General features: G+C 43.5%; 1 protein-coding gene across 2 annotated transcripts in view; it reads left to right on the plus strand.

Annotated features, from left to right (window-relative positions):
* EIF4E3 (eukaryotic translation initiation factor 4E family member 3) overlaps positions 1-20,523 on the plus strand; it is a 41,816-nt gene that overhangs the window by 14,949 nt on the left and 6,344 nt on the right. For both annotated transcript variants that reach the window (XM_061128073.1, XM_061128072.1), the window contains exons 2-5: positions 3,093-3,165; positions 11,644-11,738; positions 13,282-13,342; positions 16,897-16,963. In XM_061128073.1, the coding sequence (XP_060984056.1) occupies positions 11,713-11,738; positions 13,282-13,342; positions 16,897-16,963 (154 nt within the window). In that variant the 5' untranslated portion in view covers positions 3,093-3,165; positions 11,644-11,712. The remainder of the gene's footprint in view (positions 1-3,092; positions 3,166-11,643; positions 11,739-13,281; positions 13,343-16,896; positions 16,964-20,523) is intronic.

The following is a 20,523-nucleotide window of genomic DNA, read 5'->3' on the forward strand; positions in this document are numbered from 1 at the left end:
CATAAAACTGTCCAGCAGCTGGAAAGAACGTTGAAAATCAGAGAATCTGACCTCCTCCGTTAGGAAATTAGAAAACTCAGCTTCCATAGAAGCTGACACGTTTCCTTTCAAGCACCAATGCATCAGCACCCTGAGGTATTAATCAGAATAGAACTTTTGTTGCACATGATCCTATTGCTTTTAGCGAGGACCTTCTCTACCCTGCTCTATTGCAAAGACTATTCTAAGAAAGTAATATGGACACAGTCTTGTATTAAAACTATTATAGCTTTCAGCAAAAACAGCCTTGATGGGAACATACCAAGAGTCACTTGTGAAACTCCATTAAGAATATAAGTGTGTAGATGGTGTAACTGGACAGTTTAGGAGTGAGGGTGTAGAGAGCAGGAAATCTCAGGTTACCTGTATTCAGATGAGGTTTTTGTGGCTTGGGGCACATTTCCAAACCTCTGCAGGCACTGGGCAGCTGACCTGTAAGACGGTGACAAGTAATAATGACCTCTGAGTACATTGGCTGGTGGGGATTCGGCGCTGTAGTGAAGGTGACTTGCTTATTAGCACATAAGCAGGAGTTCAGCCCACACACCCCAGCCCCTGACATCACCGTCACGCCCTGAGAAATGCTGCTTCGTCGTCTCATGATGCAGCCCTTCTCAGACTCTAGAAATTAGATTTCTTCGAAAAACTTGAGCAGTGGAGCTTTGTGTAATTGTCTTCTGTACTAGAATATGAGTAAAAGACCAGAACGTGGAGACAGAGGCATTTTAAAAGAGACAGATAAAGCAAAGGTTTATCACTGATTTTTTTTTCTAGGTTAAATAGTGATATCCTAACGTTGTATTTGCTTAAATTGACATCATGCTGTATGAGGTGAATTCTAACTCAAATTATAACTCATTCTAAACCATCATAAATTGAATGATAACTTTACAAGTTAGCAAAAATTCAAAATGCACAGTTTTAAAAATGAAAAAATTGCTTAGTACATTTTCCTACCTTTGGACCTTCACTTTTTCCCGACACCCCATTAAGGAAAGAACCTGTATATGATCTGCTCTGTGCCTTGGGCAGTCAGGGATATATTTGCTGGGAATAGTTGGTGGAGACGTCAGCTAAACTCTTCAAAGGAAGAAAAGTCATTGTTAGAATAAATGCCAGTTAATTTTCTTATAAAAGCAGTAGATTGTTCATGGGAAAACCTGTTCAAAAAAGGTTAAAGTTTGGGTTTTGTTTTTAAGTGTTTTCACCCAGTTCTTTTGAAATTTCAGCCTCAAACAGCGTGTGTGTGTGCTAAGTCACTTTAGTGGTGTCTGACTCTTTATGACCCCATGGACTGTAACCCGCCAGGCTCTTCTCTCCATGGGGTTTTCCAGGCAAGAATACTGGAGTGGGTTGCCATTTCTTTCTCCAGGGGATTTTCCTGACACAGGAAATCGAACCTGCATCTCCTGCATCGCTAAGCACATTGAGGAAGCCTAAAACTTGTATTAAATAGCAATTCAGTGTTTATCTGAGTCAGTCCTTCAGTTCCTTGGGCAGCACAGATCAATGGAGGCATCGTGGGCCAGGCACCATTGCTGCAGGTGCTGATCGAGTCCTCTGTCTTCACTACACTCCGTAGTGCAGTGTAGTGTAGTAACAACACGGTTATTTTAGGGTTCCATTCTGGCAGAAAATGCGATCATGGTTGTTATTGTAGATTTGCTTTTGTCAAACACAATGTCCAACGCACTCATGATAACCGGAAAAGAGTCACACACCTGGCGCTTTGGGGAAGATTTATTTAATGGGCTCTATGTGTTCACCAGGGTCCCTTGTTCGCCCCCACACTAGTCCGTAACCATGCTTCCTTCTGACCTCCAGGCTAGGGAGCTGTGTACAGAAGTGCGTTTTTTAATATCAGGTTTGACACCCAGGTCCGCATGATTGGCCCATAGTTCCTGGACTGTCGTCTGCAAAGCTCGGCCCCCTGGTGCCTGATGCTCACCCCATGGCTGGGCGGGACCCTCTGCTCTGCCATCCCCTGCACCTCTGAGCTGGGTCAGTTCGGGGCACATTTCTAGCTGGGAAGTTCAGCATCTTGAAGTCCCCTCTCAGAGGGTCAGCACTGTAAAGAGCATTCTTTTTATAGGTTCCAGATTCTCATGGGTCAGCTGGGAACCAGTGCATGCTCCTCACCACAAGCCTTAGTTCTTACCAACAATCAGACATGGGGCTGTGGTGCATGAGTTGAATTTTTAAATCTTAGGCATGATGTAGCTGGACCTGAACTTTTCTGAGCAAGGCCTGCTAATTCAGTGTAGGGAGAAAGGAAAGATGGCCGGGTTGAAGAGGCTTCACTTTTGCAAATAGATGGGCACGTGTGCTGTTACCCCTGCCCCATGACACAGTGCTGGGTAAAGCCGGGAGTGGATGGCGCTTCTGGTGAGTAAGCCTGTAGTGTGTTGCCATCTAGTGGAACATATGGCAAACTAAAGATTAATGTATTCTGACTGCAGAGTTCACCAGAGCTAATTACATCAGCCGGAGAAAAGAACTGAAAAGTATTTTGGAAACATGCAAATTCAGGTGAAACAAAAAGTCGGAGTGACTTTGAGTAATCGTGTTTTCTTAACATTGGCAAAAGGTCAGCCCGTTTCTCAAGAGTTCATGAATATTTACCACCAGGGAACTAACAAGTTTTTCAAACACATAACCAGATGAGGACCACGCACTGTCATTGTCGTGTGTACAACAGGCCCTGTTTCCCGGTCAAACTCCTCGACAAAAAAGGCTTGGTTATCACACGGTTATTTTAGTATTTTTTTAGACTGTGATTGTAAGGTTTCGAATACCTTTCTCACTTACATTTCCACTTTTCCGGTTAAATTTCCACAGGGTAAATATGCTGGTTTTTAGGAGAAGTGAGCACCTGACTTGACAAAGTGGGAGTTCCACATTTTAAATTCTAACTAGCATCCCAGACGTGTCTGCTTCTGCGGTTTCAGACCCGGCTGGTGGGCAGACCTGCAGACTTAACATTGTGGAATGTTTCACGAACACTGACTCCTTGTTTTCCTTGTTTCTTTGCTCTCTGGCTTCTGTTTGCCTAGATCCCTCCCTGGAGCCACAGCAGCTGAGTGTGCATCAAATCTGAAGAAAATCTACACAGTACAAACAGTACAGGTAAGACCCAGAGCCCTGCTGTTGGGGGAAGCTTGCTCGTCCCACCTGAGACCTGCCGCCGTGCTAGCAGCGCCCACCCTGACTCTGCCCTGGCCCCGGCCCCCAGGTTCATTCTGGCAGGGCTTCCCTCAGCCGTGCCTGCCCCAGAGGCAGCTGATCACGCTGCGCTTCTCTTGGTGACCTAGAGGATGTTATCCCTACTTCACTGTTTCCCAGACCCTCATGAACAGCAGTCTGGGGCGTTGTTTTGAAGGTATCAGGCTGTGTCCCATTCAAACACCAGCTCAGCCGTTCCCTCCCTGGGTTCCATCTGCCATCAGTGAGAGGTCCTGGCACCACCCGCAGGGTTTTCATAAGAAGGTCACGGGTCACGTTGGGAGGACAGGACAGTGTGGAGCAAGAAGGTGGAAGGTGTCAGACCTGTTTGCTACTTCTGCGTTCGAATTCCATCGTCCTAAGTTGGGCGAGTATCGGCCTTTTAATTTCTGTGAAACTGGTGTAGTGCCTGCCTCCATAGCTGATCGTGAGGATTGAATAAGATGATGTCTTTACCAGGTTTCATGGGAAACCCGACAACAATGTAGGCTCTTAGAGCTCTTAGTTCGTTCTCTATCCAACTCTTAGGGTGAACATTAAAAAAAACAAACTGGTCTATTTAGTTGATCACATTATTGTTTTGTTCCAAGGAAAATTGTATCAAGTTTCTCTCCCTTTTCTAGTTTTAATACATTGTTGAACACAAAATAAGGCTTTTAGGCCTGCTTCATACTTGCATTGACTGTATGTCCTGAGTTTTCTGGAAGGTCCAGTTTAAATCATTTGTGTGTTCTGCCCCCTAAGTCTTTTAATGTCCTAGAAATTTCAATACATTGGTGTTTAGACTGTGTCTCTCTGGCAGCCTCTCACAGGAGCACATCCTATATTCAGATGCTTTCCCGCCTATCTGGTTCAGAAAATGTAGGGCTCAGGGATCCGATTGTAAGTGCCTCGCCAGCCACAGAAGACCCTAAGTTGGGTGTAAAAACAGTCCCCACCATAGGCCGTTTCTGATCTAGTTGAGAAAACGACATAAGCATGTGGAAAGCAGAATAACAGAGCTGCTGTGAATAGCCAGTGCCAAGTACAAGCAGTGTCAGAGCGGCACATGGGCCCCTGTCCAGAGGGACAGATGCTCTGAGTCTGGGAAAGGCTACTGCTCCCTCCCCCTGTGGTGACATTATGGGCCTTGTTACTTCTCCGCGGGGCCGCTGTGTAAAGCTCCGAGCACTTGATGCTAAACCTGTCCTCCTGTAGAAGTTCTTAGAGCCCACTGGTTTTATTTATTTTTTTGAGGTCCTCTTGAGACTTTTTCCACACTCTTATGACATTGGATCATCAGAAGTGTGCCTGGGATTCCAGGAAGACATTGGTATAGTCACACTGAGGGATCAGTTTGTTTCCCTGACCCTGCACGAAGATAACAGAGCGTTAGTTGAGCCTTGATATCTGGTAGCAAGTGACATAGGACCTTCAGGGACCAATTTAAATTTCCCAGGCCGGCACATACTAGGAAATACTTTCAAATAAACTTTATTGGGATATAATTTAGCAGGTTTCTGAAGTGTACAGTGTGATAAATTTTGGCAGAGATACACAAGCATGTAATTATCACCAGGATCAAGATAAAAAATTTTCATCCTGCCTTAAAGTTCCTTCATGCTCTTGCCTTCTGGTCCTTCTTTTCCAGAAGCAATCACTACTCACATTTCTGTCATCATGCCTTGGTTTTGTCTTTTAGTGACCCTCATATAAATGGAATCACACGGTATTGTGTATTGTGTCTGATTCCTTTCACTTCATAAATACTGAAGGATCAAATCAGTAAATGAGGAATTGATGAATGAACCACTTTACCTGAGTCACAGCAGACTGCTCGCTTAAGGATCCATTAAGCTGTTTGTCACACATTCTCAATGTGGGCAAAAACTGATTCTTGGTAGGGCAAAGAATGATTGTACTGTTTTTCTATATAAAGCACAGACGTGCATACAGTATGTATACAGATGCGTAGTCTTTCGGTGGTATCAAAGTTTCGTAGTAAAGTGATCAGGAACAGAGTTCCTTCAGCATAGTGGGGTGATAATGAAACCCTGCCCCAAGAGGTCAGGAAATTCTGTCCTATGTCTGATGTGTCTGTCCTCCTCCATTTCCTCGTCTATAAAACTGACATAGATAATAGCAGTTCTACTCCCCAAGGTTGAATAAGGGATTAAGTGAGATTGCATAGCTCTTAGCAGTGCTTGGCACTTCATAAGCCCTCACCTGTCAACAGCTTTTACAGAAGCCAACACTTTCGTAATAAGAGTAGAACCCGACAGTTCTACCCTTTAATTTTATCAGTTGACTGGGGAGGATGTGGGCTGGGCTGTAGGGTGGTCACACTGCTTGGGTTTGTATCTCATATCTTCCACTTAGTAGCTTGGGCTAGTTGTTTGGCGTCTCTGTATCTGTTTACTTATCTCTAAGATGGGGATAATCTGATACAAGTTGTATCATGAGTTTGTGAGAATGAAATGGCATAGGACTTAAAAGCACATAGTAAGTGCCTGATAATAGTAACAAATTCATCTGCCATTATTTCTCAACTTCTGTTGGAACATCATCTTGTACTTTCCACAATCGTTTTTTTTAAATTACATTGGACTATAGTTGCTTTACAGTGTCACATTGGTTTCTGCCGTATAGCAAAGTGAGTGGGCTACATGTGTACATATATCCTGTTTTGGATTCCCTTCCCATTTAGGTGACCACAGGGCATTACAGTAGCTTCTCATTAGTTACCTATTTTATACGTAGCAGTGTATTTGTGTGAGTCCCAATCTCCCAGTTCATCCCACCCTGCCCCCTTTCCCCGCTTGGTGGCCATGCATTTGTTCTTCACATCTGTGTCTCTATTTCTGCTTTGCAGATAGGTTCATCTGTATCATTTTTCTAGATTCCATGTAAATACATTAATATACAATATCTGTTGTTCTCTTTCTGACTCACTTCACTCTATGATAGTCTCTAAGTCCATTCGTGTCTCTTCAAATGGCACAGTCTTATTTTTTTTCTTTCAATTTTTTGTGGCTGAGTAATACTCCATTGTATATGTATACATCTTCCTTATCCATACCTCCATCAATGGACATGTCCTGGCCGTTGTGCGTAGTGCCGCAGTGAACACTGGGATGCATGTATCTTTTTGAATCTCAGTCATGTTTTAAATTCCGTGTACCACTGCTTCTAGATGATTTCAGGCAATTATCCCCCAGATGATACCACTGCAAATACCTCTACTTAATGAAAACATGTTTAACAGGTGTGGGGATTTCAGCCTGTATCCTTAATATCGGTGAGTAGTTTTTAGTATTTGAGAACTAGCCTGGGTGCTGATTTTAAAATCATTTGAGAATATGCTTTTGCCCTACTCTCTCTTTGTTCCGTGATTGTAGGTTTATTCTTGAGTAGTCACTCTGTCAGTACTAAAAAAATTTACATCCCTAATTACATCTGTTTTTCCTTCATCTATGTTGAGATGCAATGTAAGTGTCGTGTGTTATTATTGATTGCTTTCTGTAAGGACATAGTGTGTCTTTTTGTACTTTGAGGCCCTCAGCAAATCAGAGATGCAGATGGAGGTAGAAGAGAAATTGTTATCCCTATTGATTAGCTGGAGGGACTGAGTCTGGGAGGTTAGTGGCCAAAACATGTGGTGGAAACAATCATGCTGTGTCTCTGGGACGGGAAGTCCCTCCTCCTCTGGGTCCATCCTTTTGCTTTTGCTCCTCCCTGACCGAAGAGTAGATGGATGAGGCCTGCGCCTCCAGCCGGCCCGGTGACCCTTGCTAAGGACACTCTCCTCACAGCCAACAATAATGCCCTCTGCTTGAAGTTAAATTTATTTCCTACTTTACTGCCTTTCTTGGAAAATTCCATGTTTCATTTAGATGTGTTTTCCAGACAGCCTATTGATTCCTTTTACTCTTGTGTAAACATTTCCAAATTTTCCACATTTCTCTTGTGTTTTTATGTCCTAAACGGATGCAGCACAGAATAGAAGACAGCTTCTGAACAAGCTTCATGGGAGAGAGAGCTACCAGCCAGATGCAGTTTGCAGGGGAGGGCTCTGTTGCTACCAAACTCTGTTGCTCTGTTGTTGGACCAAAATTTCAGCCCTGAAAACCCATGCTGGAACAGCATTCTAACCCACTTTTTGTTGCTGTTCAGTTGCTCAGTCGTGTCTGACTCTTTACAACCCTGTGGACTGCAGCACGCCAGGCTTCCTTGTCCTCCACCATCTCCCGGAGTTTACTTAAATTCATGTCCGTTGAGTCAATGATGCCATCCAACCATCTCATCCTCTGCTGCCCCCTTCTCCTTTTGTCTTCAGTCTTTCCCAGCATCAGGGTCTTTTCCAGTGAGTCAGCTCTTTGCATCAGGTGGCCAGAGTATTGGGGCTTCAGCTTCAGCATTGGTCCTTCCAATGAATATTCATGGTTGGTTTTCTTTAGGATTGACTGGTTTAATCTCCTTACAGTCCAAGGGCGTGGCAACACCTTAAACACCTGAGGTATCACCTTTAAGGTGTTGCCACGCTGTGTCTCCTTGTTCTGTGTCCTACCCAGTGGTCCTATAAATTGAGGGACATTTTGCTTAAATTTAAAGAAAACAGAAACTTCACATTTCTTCTGTAAATGAATGTCCAGCACTGTTTATTGTAAATAAAGGTCTTCATAAGCATATATGTGCGTGCTAAGTCACTTCAGTCATGTCTGACTTAGCACGACTTTTCTGTTTCTCTCAATGTTTGAACCTCATTAATTCCCTAATTCAGACTTTGTTTTTCATTAATTGACTTCCTGCATGGTGGGAAATTGCCCTGATCCTAGCCTTCATCTTCCCTACTCCCGATCAGTCCTTCAGACTTTGGTTCTCACTTTAAGTCAAGCCCTTTGAAATTCAAAGGAAAACCCATTTCTCTCTCAAGTACCTAGCTTTCCCAAGTCAGAAGCACTTTGCTTTCAGCCTGTTGTGTCTGCTGTGATTTAAAAACATCCATTAGGCTCTCTATAGTTGCCTTCTTTCTTCTGGGCTCTGTCTGCCCTTTCCATAAACAGCATTGATTCAGTTGGTGGAATGTAAGCCCCAGCCAATTAGAATTACCTAAGGAATAAAAATGTTTGTTTAAAATTTTAAAGATACTTTCGAAGATTTATATGCTGTAACCCTCAGAAGAAATTGTGGGTTTGGTTTATTTTCCTTTGGAGGTGTATTTCCTAGAATTTTTTTTTTTTTTTGTAAACCATGTTGTCTGTCACCATATGGCATTTTTTCTTCTCAAGCATTTTCAAGTTTATTCTCTCGCTCTTTTTTTTTTCTTCAGAACATTCAGTAAAAAACTGAGGAGGAAATTTGCCAATTTTCCTGGCAATGATTGATGATCTGTTTGGCAAAAAGCTGTCAGGAGGAGTGTAATTGCTTCAATCAGAACTAGTAGGTTGGGGATTTATCAAGTGGACACCATTGTCTAGTGAATCTAACCACTCCTGGGACTCATCACAGCGCCCTGCCCCTCACTGATGTCCGCACATGTTGACTGAATAAATGATGTTGGACTTCCCTGCCTCTCCTCCAGTTATCATTAAGTTTTGGAAAAAAAAAAAAACCACTTCATCATTTTTAATAAATATTGTGCTTAGTTCTACTGTAATATACTGTTTGCAGGCCAATTAGAATCAATTCTAAGTCTACAGGCTTTTGAAATCTATTTGCAAGGTTCTGTCAGTGATAAAACATAGATGTTTCAACAAAAATAAAAGTGTGTTATGGAGAGCATGACCAGGAATTCTTTATCCAGCTTCTAGTGAAACGGTGCTTTTACTTCCGCAGGAAAGGAGGAGGTGTAAGGAACTGTGTGATGCTGGAGTCCTTCCTCCAGCTCTTTCTCCATCACACGTCCTTGACGAGTAGTCCACACACTGCGTGAGGCTTGCAGTAAGGAAACAGACTGACTTTGTGCTGTGGACTTTAATGGGGCTGTTTTTAATGAAGTCACCACATATTTCACTCTCATTTTGTGTTCATGCACAAACATGCAAATACGGACTTGAATAAGTACATTAGGTCAGAGTAAAGTCTTTTACTGTATCTTCTTGGGCTGTATGTAATCACCTCCTCTCAGATTTGCCAAGACTAACAAAATCAGTTGTCCATTTGTGTTTTCAAGGAGACTTCTAAAGTCACATGCCGTAGCACAATCCTTAGGGTGTCATGCTTACATGTGGAATGGGAGAAGCATTTTTTTGTGTCTTCCATGGTGCCTCAAACACTGGGTGAAAAGTTAAGATTTGAGAACTTTGGCAGGGTACAAGGGCAGGTGTTCTAGCTTGGGATCCCTTTTAGGAAACTTGAAGTTTGCCAGCTCTGAAGTCATCTTGATGAAAGCAGGCATTTATACTCTAGCATAAATGTGTCCATAAATTCTGCACAGGTCCTTGCCATATCATTGTGGAAGTCCCAGGCTAGAGCTAAGGCAGCGGCATAGCCAGTAATTAAGGGAACCTACTGGTGGGAAATGGTCTTCCATGGTGCCCCTCACTCTGTTATCTCATGACCTGTTCCATGGCTTCTAGGATTGGAGAAAGATATACCTAAAATGGGTCGTAGTGTCTGCAGAGGGGGAAATTGCTGAGTGGTTAAGATGACAGGTTTTAGAGTCCACATGCCTGGCCTCAAATTCTAGCGCTGCCTGTTCACACCCATAACACAGACCAGAAATGAAATATTGGGATAATCTTACTGTCTGCACTGATAGCACACCATTGATACGATAGGTGTCTCCACAAAGACAGACATCTGTTTGATGACCTACAGAGTTATTTTCAGCTTCTTGCTACATTACCACCATTTAGTGTAAGGGACACTAGGTATTCTTACTAAATCTGTTGTCAAGTAGGGTGTGTTTCTTTTGCCTTCACTTTTATGTTACCATTCATTATAACTGACCTTGCAATGAATCCAGCTTTAATTTTTATACAACATGGGCTGAAACAATCCGATAAGGCTGTTTTATCTGTGTTCGATGAGGATTATCATTCAGCATAGATAAAATGTCATTTCACCTATGCTACCCTTGGATTCATTTTTCTAATTGTTCTTTTGCCTGTTCTGTTCTCCTCAGATCCACTAGGAGTCCCAGTCTTCCTTGACTTAACTTCAGCACACAGAATATTGTTTCTCATTTGTATAGTGATTCTCTGCATAAATATGTTCATAGTGCAGTGATTCTTGGGCCCGCTCCAAACACCTTGGGATGAGTTCTGTCCTGTGTACACCCAGTCTTTGTCCTAAGCCTGGCAGTTGTACCAGGGGGATTAGTCTGTGTGCCTCAGTTTCCTTATCCATGGAGCAAGGCTGATAATTACACCTTCGATTGAGATTGTCATTAGGATAAATTTCGTAAACATTTAGAAGTTCAGGGACCAGATTCTGGCCCTATTAATCTTGCTGTTATTCTCATTGTTACTGTTACGCTACTATTTTTACGTAATCTATTTCTGACTCCCAGCTACCATATGTCTTAGTTCCAGCTGCTCTAACAGAATACTGTAGACTGGATGAATTCGACAACAAATGCTGATTTCAGCTGATTTCTCACGCTAAAGTCCAAAATCAGGGAGCCAGCATGATCAAGTCCTGGTGAAGGCACTCTTATTGGGTTTATAGACAGACAGTCGTCTGTTCGTTGTATCTGTGCGTGGTAGAGAGAACTCTCTTCCTTTACTTATCGGGGCATCATGGTGCATGGGGTGTTCCATCCTTGTGGCCTAGTTTTGTCCCAAAGACCCCACCTCCTAATACCATCCCAGTGGGGGCTTGGGTTTCACTCTGTGAGTTTGGGGAGCACACAGACTTGGAATTCATAACACCTTGTATCTTGGGGAACTTGTTGCTTTGGCAGCTGAGCGGTTCCTTTTTCCTGCTGGGAGAGGAAAGGAAGTGGGGAGTTTCCTGTTTGCCTCCTGTATACCCCCTCCCCCAATCCAAAGTGTAACAGACTCTTCCTAGGCTTAGAAGACAGAGTCTCTGTTAGAAGGAAATACGGTTCAGTACATATATTCAGCACTACTGACTTTATTATATGCCATCTACGTGTCAGAAAAATCATTAGCAAGATCCTTACCCAGTTTTATGTGGAGACACATTGCATAAGAATGGTTGCTTAATAACCATAGTTTCCTGAAGCATACAACTTGGCCCGACTTCAGAAAAGAACATTCTTTAATGTTATGTTACATTTCCTAGCAGAAAATGACAAAGAATACTGAGAAAAATCTAGTTCGAATGGATAGGACTTAATGAGAACCTGTTTTTTTTTCTTTAATGCATTAGTTTTATAATCTAGCAGTATAGTAAGTCAATACTGGATATATTAAACAAGATGTTTTTCTTTTAAAGATATTCTGGAGTGTGTACAATAATATTCCTCCTGTGACTAGCCTGCCTTTGAGATGCAGTTATCATTTAATGAGAGGAGAGAGGCGACCACTCTGGTAAGTGTCTTCTGTATAATTCGCAGTTACGGTGGGAGGGAAATGATTGTGAACTTAATAAAATGTTTAACTTCATGCCAAATTGGAATGCCATAGTAATTTTCTCCTAGTGATGCTGCCATGATTTAGTTTTGAAATAAGTCCTGCCCGCCATCCCTTTCTCCTTGTGCCCTGGGATGATGAGCAGGTGTCTCAGCATCTGCCCATAGAGGACCCCACCATGGTATCTCCATAAATAGGTCCTCAGTAGTTCACTGAAGGGACCATGCAGGTCTTTGTTTGGGGGCATAGCATCATTTGGGTTTCTTCTTTCATTTGTTCAGTAATGACCCAGACAGTGCAATGAAAAAGCTTATAGGCTGTAGGGAAGGTGGAACCGTGTATGAACAAAGATCACATCCCCTCAAACATACCTCACATGGACCACATAGAAAGTGTATGATAGTGGCCATGGCCCACAGTCAAGGGGAAGCTGTCTTTCTTAGTTAATGGCTGGGGTAGTGTTGAGGGTGGGGAAGAGTAAGCCACTTTGCCTGGGCTGGAATCCCAGTTAATAGTGAATCCTTGTATCATGTTCCTTGACTCTTCTAAGTCATTTACTCAGTAATGGAAGGGAAATGTATCTTAACTCTTTGACAGTTAATGACAGAAACCTAAACTGAGCCCAAAGTGTAATCTTTTGGCCTCTGTAACTAGATAGTCTACTGATGGGTCTAATTTCCAGCAGATCTGGGTGCTTAGTTGTTACTGGGACTCTGACACTCTGTAGCAGATTTGCTTTGCCTTCCTCTTCCTTGGTTTAATTTTCAGGCAGGTTCTGCCATTTAGGTGACAAAATGGCTTTCCTAGGCTCCAGTCTTTCACCCTGCAAGTTCATCAATGTCAGCATTCACCAGCCCCAATAAAATGCCAGGGCAGGCTCTCTCTGGCCCCATGTGGGTCATCTTTCCATCCCTGGCCAACCACAAAGACTAGGAGGAGACAGGTTATGAGCCCATCTTTAAAGCTAGGGTGTGAAATCAGCCATATCAGAAAGTGTCTGACATAAGAGTAGAGGGCAGGAAGCTACTTAAAGGGAGATTGGGGTGCTCTTGCCAGAAGGAGGAGCAGTTACTTACAGTGGGAAGCAGCAGATACCTTCTACAGGAGCTGAGTCTCCCATTAGACTTGTGACACAGGGCTGAAAGGCCAGTCAGAGGAGGTGATGTCAAGAACATGATGTGGAGATGTCAAAGCCCTCACCCCTGTTAGGCACTTGCAGTCCCTCCCAGATACTCTGGGAAGCCTCTCTGCACCCTTCCTTGAGGATGATCACCTTCCCTGCCCTTTTGGCCACTGAATCCTACTCGCCTCTCCATCTCCATTGCCTTCCTTTTTCTTTCATCCACTTCAGTTTCCAGTAAAACAGACAGGGGTGGGGAAGTTCATTGCGGGATGCTCCGTTTTCTTTTGTTTTTAATGTCATAACCCTAACCCTAACCCTAGATGTATGCAGGACCACTTCATCCAGTAGTGTAACTCTGAATGTTGGTTTTTGATCCAGGGAAGAGGAGAGTAATGCTAAGGGTGGTGTGTGGAAGATGAAAGTCCCCAAGGACAGCACGGTAGGTTTGTTCTGATCCTTTTCCATAAGCTGAATGTGTGGTTGTTGTTGATTGCATGTGATGAACCTATTGTGCGTTTCAGACAGAGCACCTGGTAGACTCAGAACAGGACTGGGAGTGAGAAATTCAATTCTGAACTTGGTGGTTTTCTTTTTTTTTTTTTTTTAAACTTTATTTTGCATTGGGGTATAGCTGATTAACGGGCTTCCCAGGTAGTGCTAAGTGATAAAGAAACCGCCTGCCAATGCAGGAGACAGAAGAGACTGAGGTTCAATCCCTGGGTCGGGAAGATCGCCTGGAGGAGGGCATGGCAACCCACTCCAGTATTCTTGCCTGGAGAATTCCGTGGACAGAGGAGCCTGGCAGGCTACAGTCCATGGGGTCACAAAGAGTCGGACATGACTTGAAGCAATTTAGTAGCAGCAGCAGCATAGCTGATTAACAGTGTGTGATAGTTTCAGGTGAGCAGTGAAGGGACTCAGCCACACATACACACGTATCCATTCTTTCCCAGACTCCCCTCCCTTTCCGGCTGCCGTGTAACATTGAGCAGAGTTCCACGTGCTATACAGTAGGTCCTTGTTGGTTACCATTTGAGATACAGCAGTGTGTATGTGTCCATCCCAAACTCCGATCGTGGTGGTTTTCTATCTTAAACACTATCACCTTGAAAAACACACTGTGAGTCTCTGTAGAAATGGAGCAATAGTATAACTGTATGTATCATAGAGTCTGAACAGCTCCATACCTGTAAACTTTACCAAAAAGCTAATTATGGTTGTGTTGTCCTCCCCAGCTATAGCCAACACGTGGAAGTAGGTTTACATAGTGAAAAGCCTGACCCTGCCCAGCAAAGGCTCGTCCCTTCCCCACTGTAATGACCAACACTCCTGAGAGTGATCCCGGCTTGGAGGGTCTGGACGCATGGGGGGGATTGCATCTCACCATTCTTTAAGGTTTGATGCAGGAGTGTGCTCAGTCTCTCTCTGGGACTGATGAGAACCTGGTTGGTGGCATGGCCTGCTGGGCTCTGATTGGCGGTGGTCATGCCTCAGAAACCTGGGTTTCCTAAGAGTGGGCTCTGATTCATTACACTCACTGAAAAGAACATTCAAATCTGCTCTGAAGTCTTGGGAAACCAAAAGCTTCTTTGAAAATGGATGTGAGGACTGATGCTACCCAGTCTCCCCTTTTCATGGTTTCTTTCACATGGATAAGTGGAAAGAACTGAAGCACCTCTAGGGACCCATAGGCTTGACCAGGCATTGCTGATGCTGAAACTTCAGTACTTTGGCCACCTGATGCGAAGAGCTGACTCATTGGAAAAGACCCTGATGCTGGGAAAGATTGAAGGCAGAAGGAGAAGGGGACTACAGAGGATGAGATGGTTGGATGGCATCACCAACTCTATGAGTTTGAGCCAGCTCCAGGAGTTGATGATGGACAGGGAACCCTGGCGTGCTGCAGTCCACCCCTCTTTGTGGGGTAACAAAGAGTTAGACACAACTGAATGACTGAACTGAACTGAAAGCTATGACCCAGTTTGTTTCTTTAAAATGCAAACTATCATTAAGGTGCCTAGCTACAAGATTTGCCTGTTATTTGATATATAGGATTTAAAAAATGTCAGGGGAGGGACTTCCCTGGTGGGCCAGTGGCTAAGACACTTTGCTCCCAATGCAGGGGGGCTTGGGTTCGAACCTTGATCAGGGAGCTAAATCCCACATGCCATCATTTTGAATTTCATTGAAAACATGTTTTCCTCATCATGTTCTTTTTTTACTCACAGTAGATGTTGAACTCCAGTAGAAACGATCATGATGGGTGAAAAGTAGCTGAAAGATGTTTGTTCTCCCTCCTGGTCAGCTCACTCGAGCACATTCAGTCAGAAATAACAACACCTTCACGACTGTAGAAATGTCCTCATCCCAAGCCACTCAGCCTCTCTTCTTTGCTGACCAGCGGGAGTCTGGGGGGCCGGCCTTGTCTGCATTCACTGTGGGACAGGGAACGTTCCCTTCCCGTAACTTCCTCTCAACGCACTCAACCTTCGCCCCTGCTAGCATAAGAGACTGCAGACAGGACAGAGAGGAAACAGAAAGGCAGGGTTTCTAAGTGGGAGACAGGTAGACCAGGGTCTAGGAAAGAGAAAGGAAAACCCTCTCTGAGAGGGAAAAGTCATTACTGTTCACTGCTATGGTCTTAGTTAAAAATTCAGCGAGGCTGCTCTCAGCTCATTAGAACATGATGATAACACACACTTATTATAGTTAATATATACTGGGCAGCTGGTCCAGAGCACACGCGCAGCTATTTATGGAACAGATCTTAAATCTCCAGTCCTGTTGTTGCAGTCACAGTACTGAGCCCGTCAAATGCATATGTTGACTAATTGCATGGTCACACAACCCTGGGAGGTCGGTCCTGTTATTACTCCCTGTTCACCAAAGGGAAACTGATGCTCAGAGAGGCTGGTAGCTGGCCTGGGGCATAGGTTCTAAACCGGCGGTCATGTTTCAAACCCAGTTCTGACAGCGTTCAGAGCACGTGCACCATGACAAGGAAGAGATACGGGATGAAGAGCTTTTTGAGGAGAAACTGGAAGAACTTGGAGGCCTCCAGTTACTTGTGTGTGGACACTGGCTGTTGATGGATGGTGTTAGTAGATCTTGAGTAGAAGAGGCTTAGTTTTTCTCATTGGGAAGGAGTGGACCAGAAAGTGAAACTGAAAAGTGGAAGTGTTAGTTGCTCAGTCGTGTCTGACTCTGCGACCCCACAGACTGTAGCCCACCATGGCTCCTCTCTCCATGGAATTCTCCAGGCAAGAATACTAGAGTGAGTTGCCATTCCCTTCTCCAGGGGATCGTCAAACCCGGGTCTTCCACATTACAGGCAGATTCTTTACCACCTGTGCTAATTCTTTGAGGGAAATGCACGTGCGCGCACACACACACACACAATACACACAGTTAAGTTATTTAGGAGAAACAGAATGCCTTCAAGTGAACAGAAATCTGCAAGTCTCTGGCCCTCAATAAACCAGAAATTTCCTTAAGTGTTCTTCACTTGTGTAACCTTGAAAGTGCCTTATAAACTTCAGGAAAAACAGAAAAGGTTTTTTGAGGAGGATTTTACTAATAGCATTCACTTACAACCAGCTGATACATTTTGAATCCATGAGAGATAAAGAGATTGGAAAATCGTAGGTCATTTGAATGCATTTTTCCCGCATTCATCTCAAATTCATCCCAGGTGGCACTCAAGATCAGCTTTGCCACGTGAAACCTACAGTTCCGTGGACACAGAGTTTGTGACGTGGGACCCCTTGTACTTTCTGTGCAAAGTGATGTGTAAAACAGTATGATCTGTGCCACCACGCGAGTGTTCACACCCATGATTCACCCACATCTGTGGACCCGGAATACAGGCGTGGATAGGGCATAAGAGCTGAAAGAAAAAGTGACCTGTGTAGCTCCTGAAGATAATGGTTTAAAAACGTGTATGTGTTTCTTTTCTTTGGTTCTGTCGTGTTTTTTATTGTCTTCCCACACCAGTCCACAGTTTGGAAAGAGTTGTTGTTAGCGACTATCGGGGAACAGTTCACAGATTGTGCCGCCGCAGGTAATGATGCGCTCAGCTCTGGTCATCCCCGCTTGCGTGCGCTTGGCTTGTGCTTGTTCCCTGCTGACGTTTGTTTCCGTGTGTTTGGCTTTTCATATCTCAGGATCGTTTATTTTGTCACTGTGACATTTACTTAGCTTTTTCCCATGTGACCATGGCATTTCAGTGTTATATGTGTAGGTACATATGTATATTTACATATTTGTATATTATGTGCATATACATATGTGTGTATGCTTATATATTTATATATTTTTTGCACATATAGCTCGTCTTCATAGTATCCATGACCATCTGTCTAAGATAAACAGGCAGGAAAAAAGGAAAAAAAATTATTTTTAAATCAAAGTATAATTGGCATACAACATTGTATTTGTCCCAGAAGAAAATGAAATTTGACATTGACTCCTAACACAATTGGTGGCAGGTTTCCTTTATCCATTCCACCCCTTCCAGTAGAGGCAGGTACGTTTGTTGTGTACTGAAGTTTGTAGTTAAGTTGGCACAGTCCTTTCTGTCTCTCTCAACCCCTCGCCCTTGCTGTCTGTCCTTCTCTTCATCCCTCTCCTCAGAATGAGCCATGCAGGGGAGGTGGGGCTGAATCACCATTAGTGCCTGTGACCCCACAACTGAGGTTAAAATGTAAAGTCTTCAGGACTTTACACACCATTTTCAAATACTGAATGAGTTTCTGAGAGCCCTGTGAATGCATTTCTATTTTACATTTTTAAATCGAAGTATAGCTGATGTACAAAATGCATAAGTTAACATGTTCCCAACATAGTCACAGAGTCACAGTTTGCGAAATGATATACTGTCTCTGTAGTTATTACAGAATCCTGACTCAATTCCCCAGCTGCACAACAGCCCTGCAGCTCGTTTTTTACCTAATAGTTTGTACCTCTCAATTGCTTTCCCCATTTTTATTTTGCTGTGATTTTTGTCATGAAACCACTCAAAGAGGTAAATTGAATTGCTAGTTTACAAATTTACTTTCTTCTTGGGTAGTTCTTTCTGAATGCTTCTGAGGTAACATTTAGAATAACATCTTACCTGTTCAGCTTTCAGTTACAATTTTTTTTAAGCTAATTGATATTGATTGATTTGCCCCTCAGACTTCTTAAATGGTGCTGCCTTTGGGAACCCTCCTAGGCTTAGCCAGTTCCACGCAGGTTTCAGGTTTACCTCACTGACTGTTTCATTATCCTACTTTTGTTTTCCTTGATTGTTACACTTCTTTTTTTCACTGAAGACGGAACCTGGGTTAAGAGGAACTTGTCTTAAAAGTCCAGATCCCTTCTGTTTTAATAGGGGGTAGTTAGCAACTTTACAATATGTAGCCAAAAAACTGTGTCTTGTTGTTAATTATAAACACATACATCCCTGGGAGAGGAAGTTTTCTGTATGAATTATTCCCATTTCCAGAACCAGGGAAAATAGTCTAAGTAATAATAAATAGCCAGGATTGAGCAAAGGGAGATGTATTGTTCTGTGGTGACATCGGAACGAGAGCACCGTTAGCTATTAACCGCTGGCTCCTCATTAACCCAGCTCCCGCACCGCAGCAGGGCAGCTCGTGTCTCTGGGCCTGCCTTCCCTCGTCTGCACGCAGTGGCTCCTCCTAGCTCTGACGCCTTGGCTGCCAGTATCCTAGAATCGTCAGGGCCTCGCTGCTTGATGCTACTTATGAATATTCCATACTGGCCGATGGATCTTCTTTTGCATACAGGCTGTAGCCTTCTTGTCATGCCCTTCTGAAAGTGCCGTGCCAGGAGGCTACACCAAGGTACCAAAAACCAGGCCACACTGAAACGCTGACAGTTCAGCGTTTTCAGCACCAATCTGTTCCAGCATCCTTTGACCAATGGTGTAGAAATGGGCAAAACCAAAAGATGAGAAAATGCTAATCTCCTGGCTGAGATTCATGATGATTCTTGACAGTGGTCAATATGGAATCTTTCCTCTTTGCTTGCTGATTTTATGTTCACATAAAATTTAACATTGAGCTCTAGCAAATATACTTTGAAGATAAAAGGAAAAATAAGAGACCTGTACATAAGACACATTTCTTGATGGGCTAATGAGTTTCCGTGGATGGCCGTGATCAGGTACTGTTTACTTTGGGGGGGAATTTTTGTTGAGTTGTGACATGTATACAGAGAAGGACACAAACTATACTGTGTGTAGTTTGATAAACATTCCCAAAGTAAACAAATCCCCATAACTGGCATCCACATCAAGGAAGAGAACGTCCATGGCCCTCCAGAATCTCTCCACACCCTGCCTCCCCCGAAAGGTGGCTACCAGCCTAAATTCTGACACCTCCCACTGATTTTGCCTGCTTTCACACATTTCTATACAGGGAATTATTTAGTATCACATCACACATGTTTAGCCCAGAGTGAAATTTATGTTAAAAGGAAAGGGAAAGAGAGAACGAAGGCAAGAAGGGAAGGACGGAGAAAAGAAAACAGTTATTTTGTTGAAGATGAACCCCTGTGGTAATTGGACAGGCCCTCATTTATAGTCTGTCTAAGTGCTGGAGCCTTTTAATCCCCAGAAGACACACAGAAAATCTGACAATGTAAATATTAAGATGTACAGATTTACCATAAACGAGGAGAATTAGGCAAAATGTATTAACTGCAGCACAGTTTCTTAACTTCAGTGATGCTCATCATTCACATCTAACTCGTTGATCTTGTGCAGGGGCAAAGGGGTGACCCTAGTTCAGTAATGTGCAGCCAACACGTGAATCTGGAGTCAACAGTCTTTACTCCTGTCATTTTGCTGCGAATTACTATGTATAGAGTGGCTCCATAGGACGGTACATAGCCTTATTTATCCAGGCACCAGTTCTCAAATACCTACCAAACAGCCCCAAATCTGGAATTCAGTCTTTAAAAAAAAAAAAGACCTACTTTAATCAAAGTAGATACATACTTCCCTGCCCATTCACTGAAGTGCTGTAATAACAGAGCCACACTTAGGAGATATTTGCTCTCACTTTATACACAGTGCTGACAGATGGTCATTGATTCTCCAGCCCACAGTTAAAATGCCCAGACCAGAAGAGGTATGGCTAGGGAGAAGCAGGAGAGAGCTGGGAGGATTAATAGGACAGGAGCAGACAAGCAAACCACAGAAAGCAGAATGAGCAACTCAGAACACACAGTCTGGGTCCAGTTAGTGTTGGGGCCCAGAGCACTAGCCACCCCAAGATCTCTGAATGGTTGGCAGGAAGTCAGGAGAAATACTTGCTGTTCTTAACAAGGACAGCCAAGCATCGAGGAACAGTTCATGTGAGTTCACTTGGCTTTCAGAGAGCCGAACATTATGCAACTTGTTTTAGAAAAAGTCTCATCAAAACAGAGTTCCAAATAGTCCAAGGCTTCAGTAACATGTTAAAAAGGGCAAATTACTTATCTGGAAAATTTGTTTGGCCGGGACACTCTGTTTATCTAAGTCCCTGGATAAATGTGATGGGACCGCTACAGCTTTAGCCCACTAACTTGCTTTTCTCCAATGATGGTCCCTTAGTATTTATCACGAGTTCTCTT

This window comes from Dama dama, chromosome 24, assembly GCF_033118175.1.
Source record: "Dama dama isolate Ldn47 chromosome 24, ASM3311817v1, whole genome shotgun sequence".
NCBI classification, from domain to species: domain Eukaryota; kingdom Metazoa; phylum Chordata; class Mammalia; order Artiodactyla; family Cervidae; genus Dama; species Dama dama.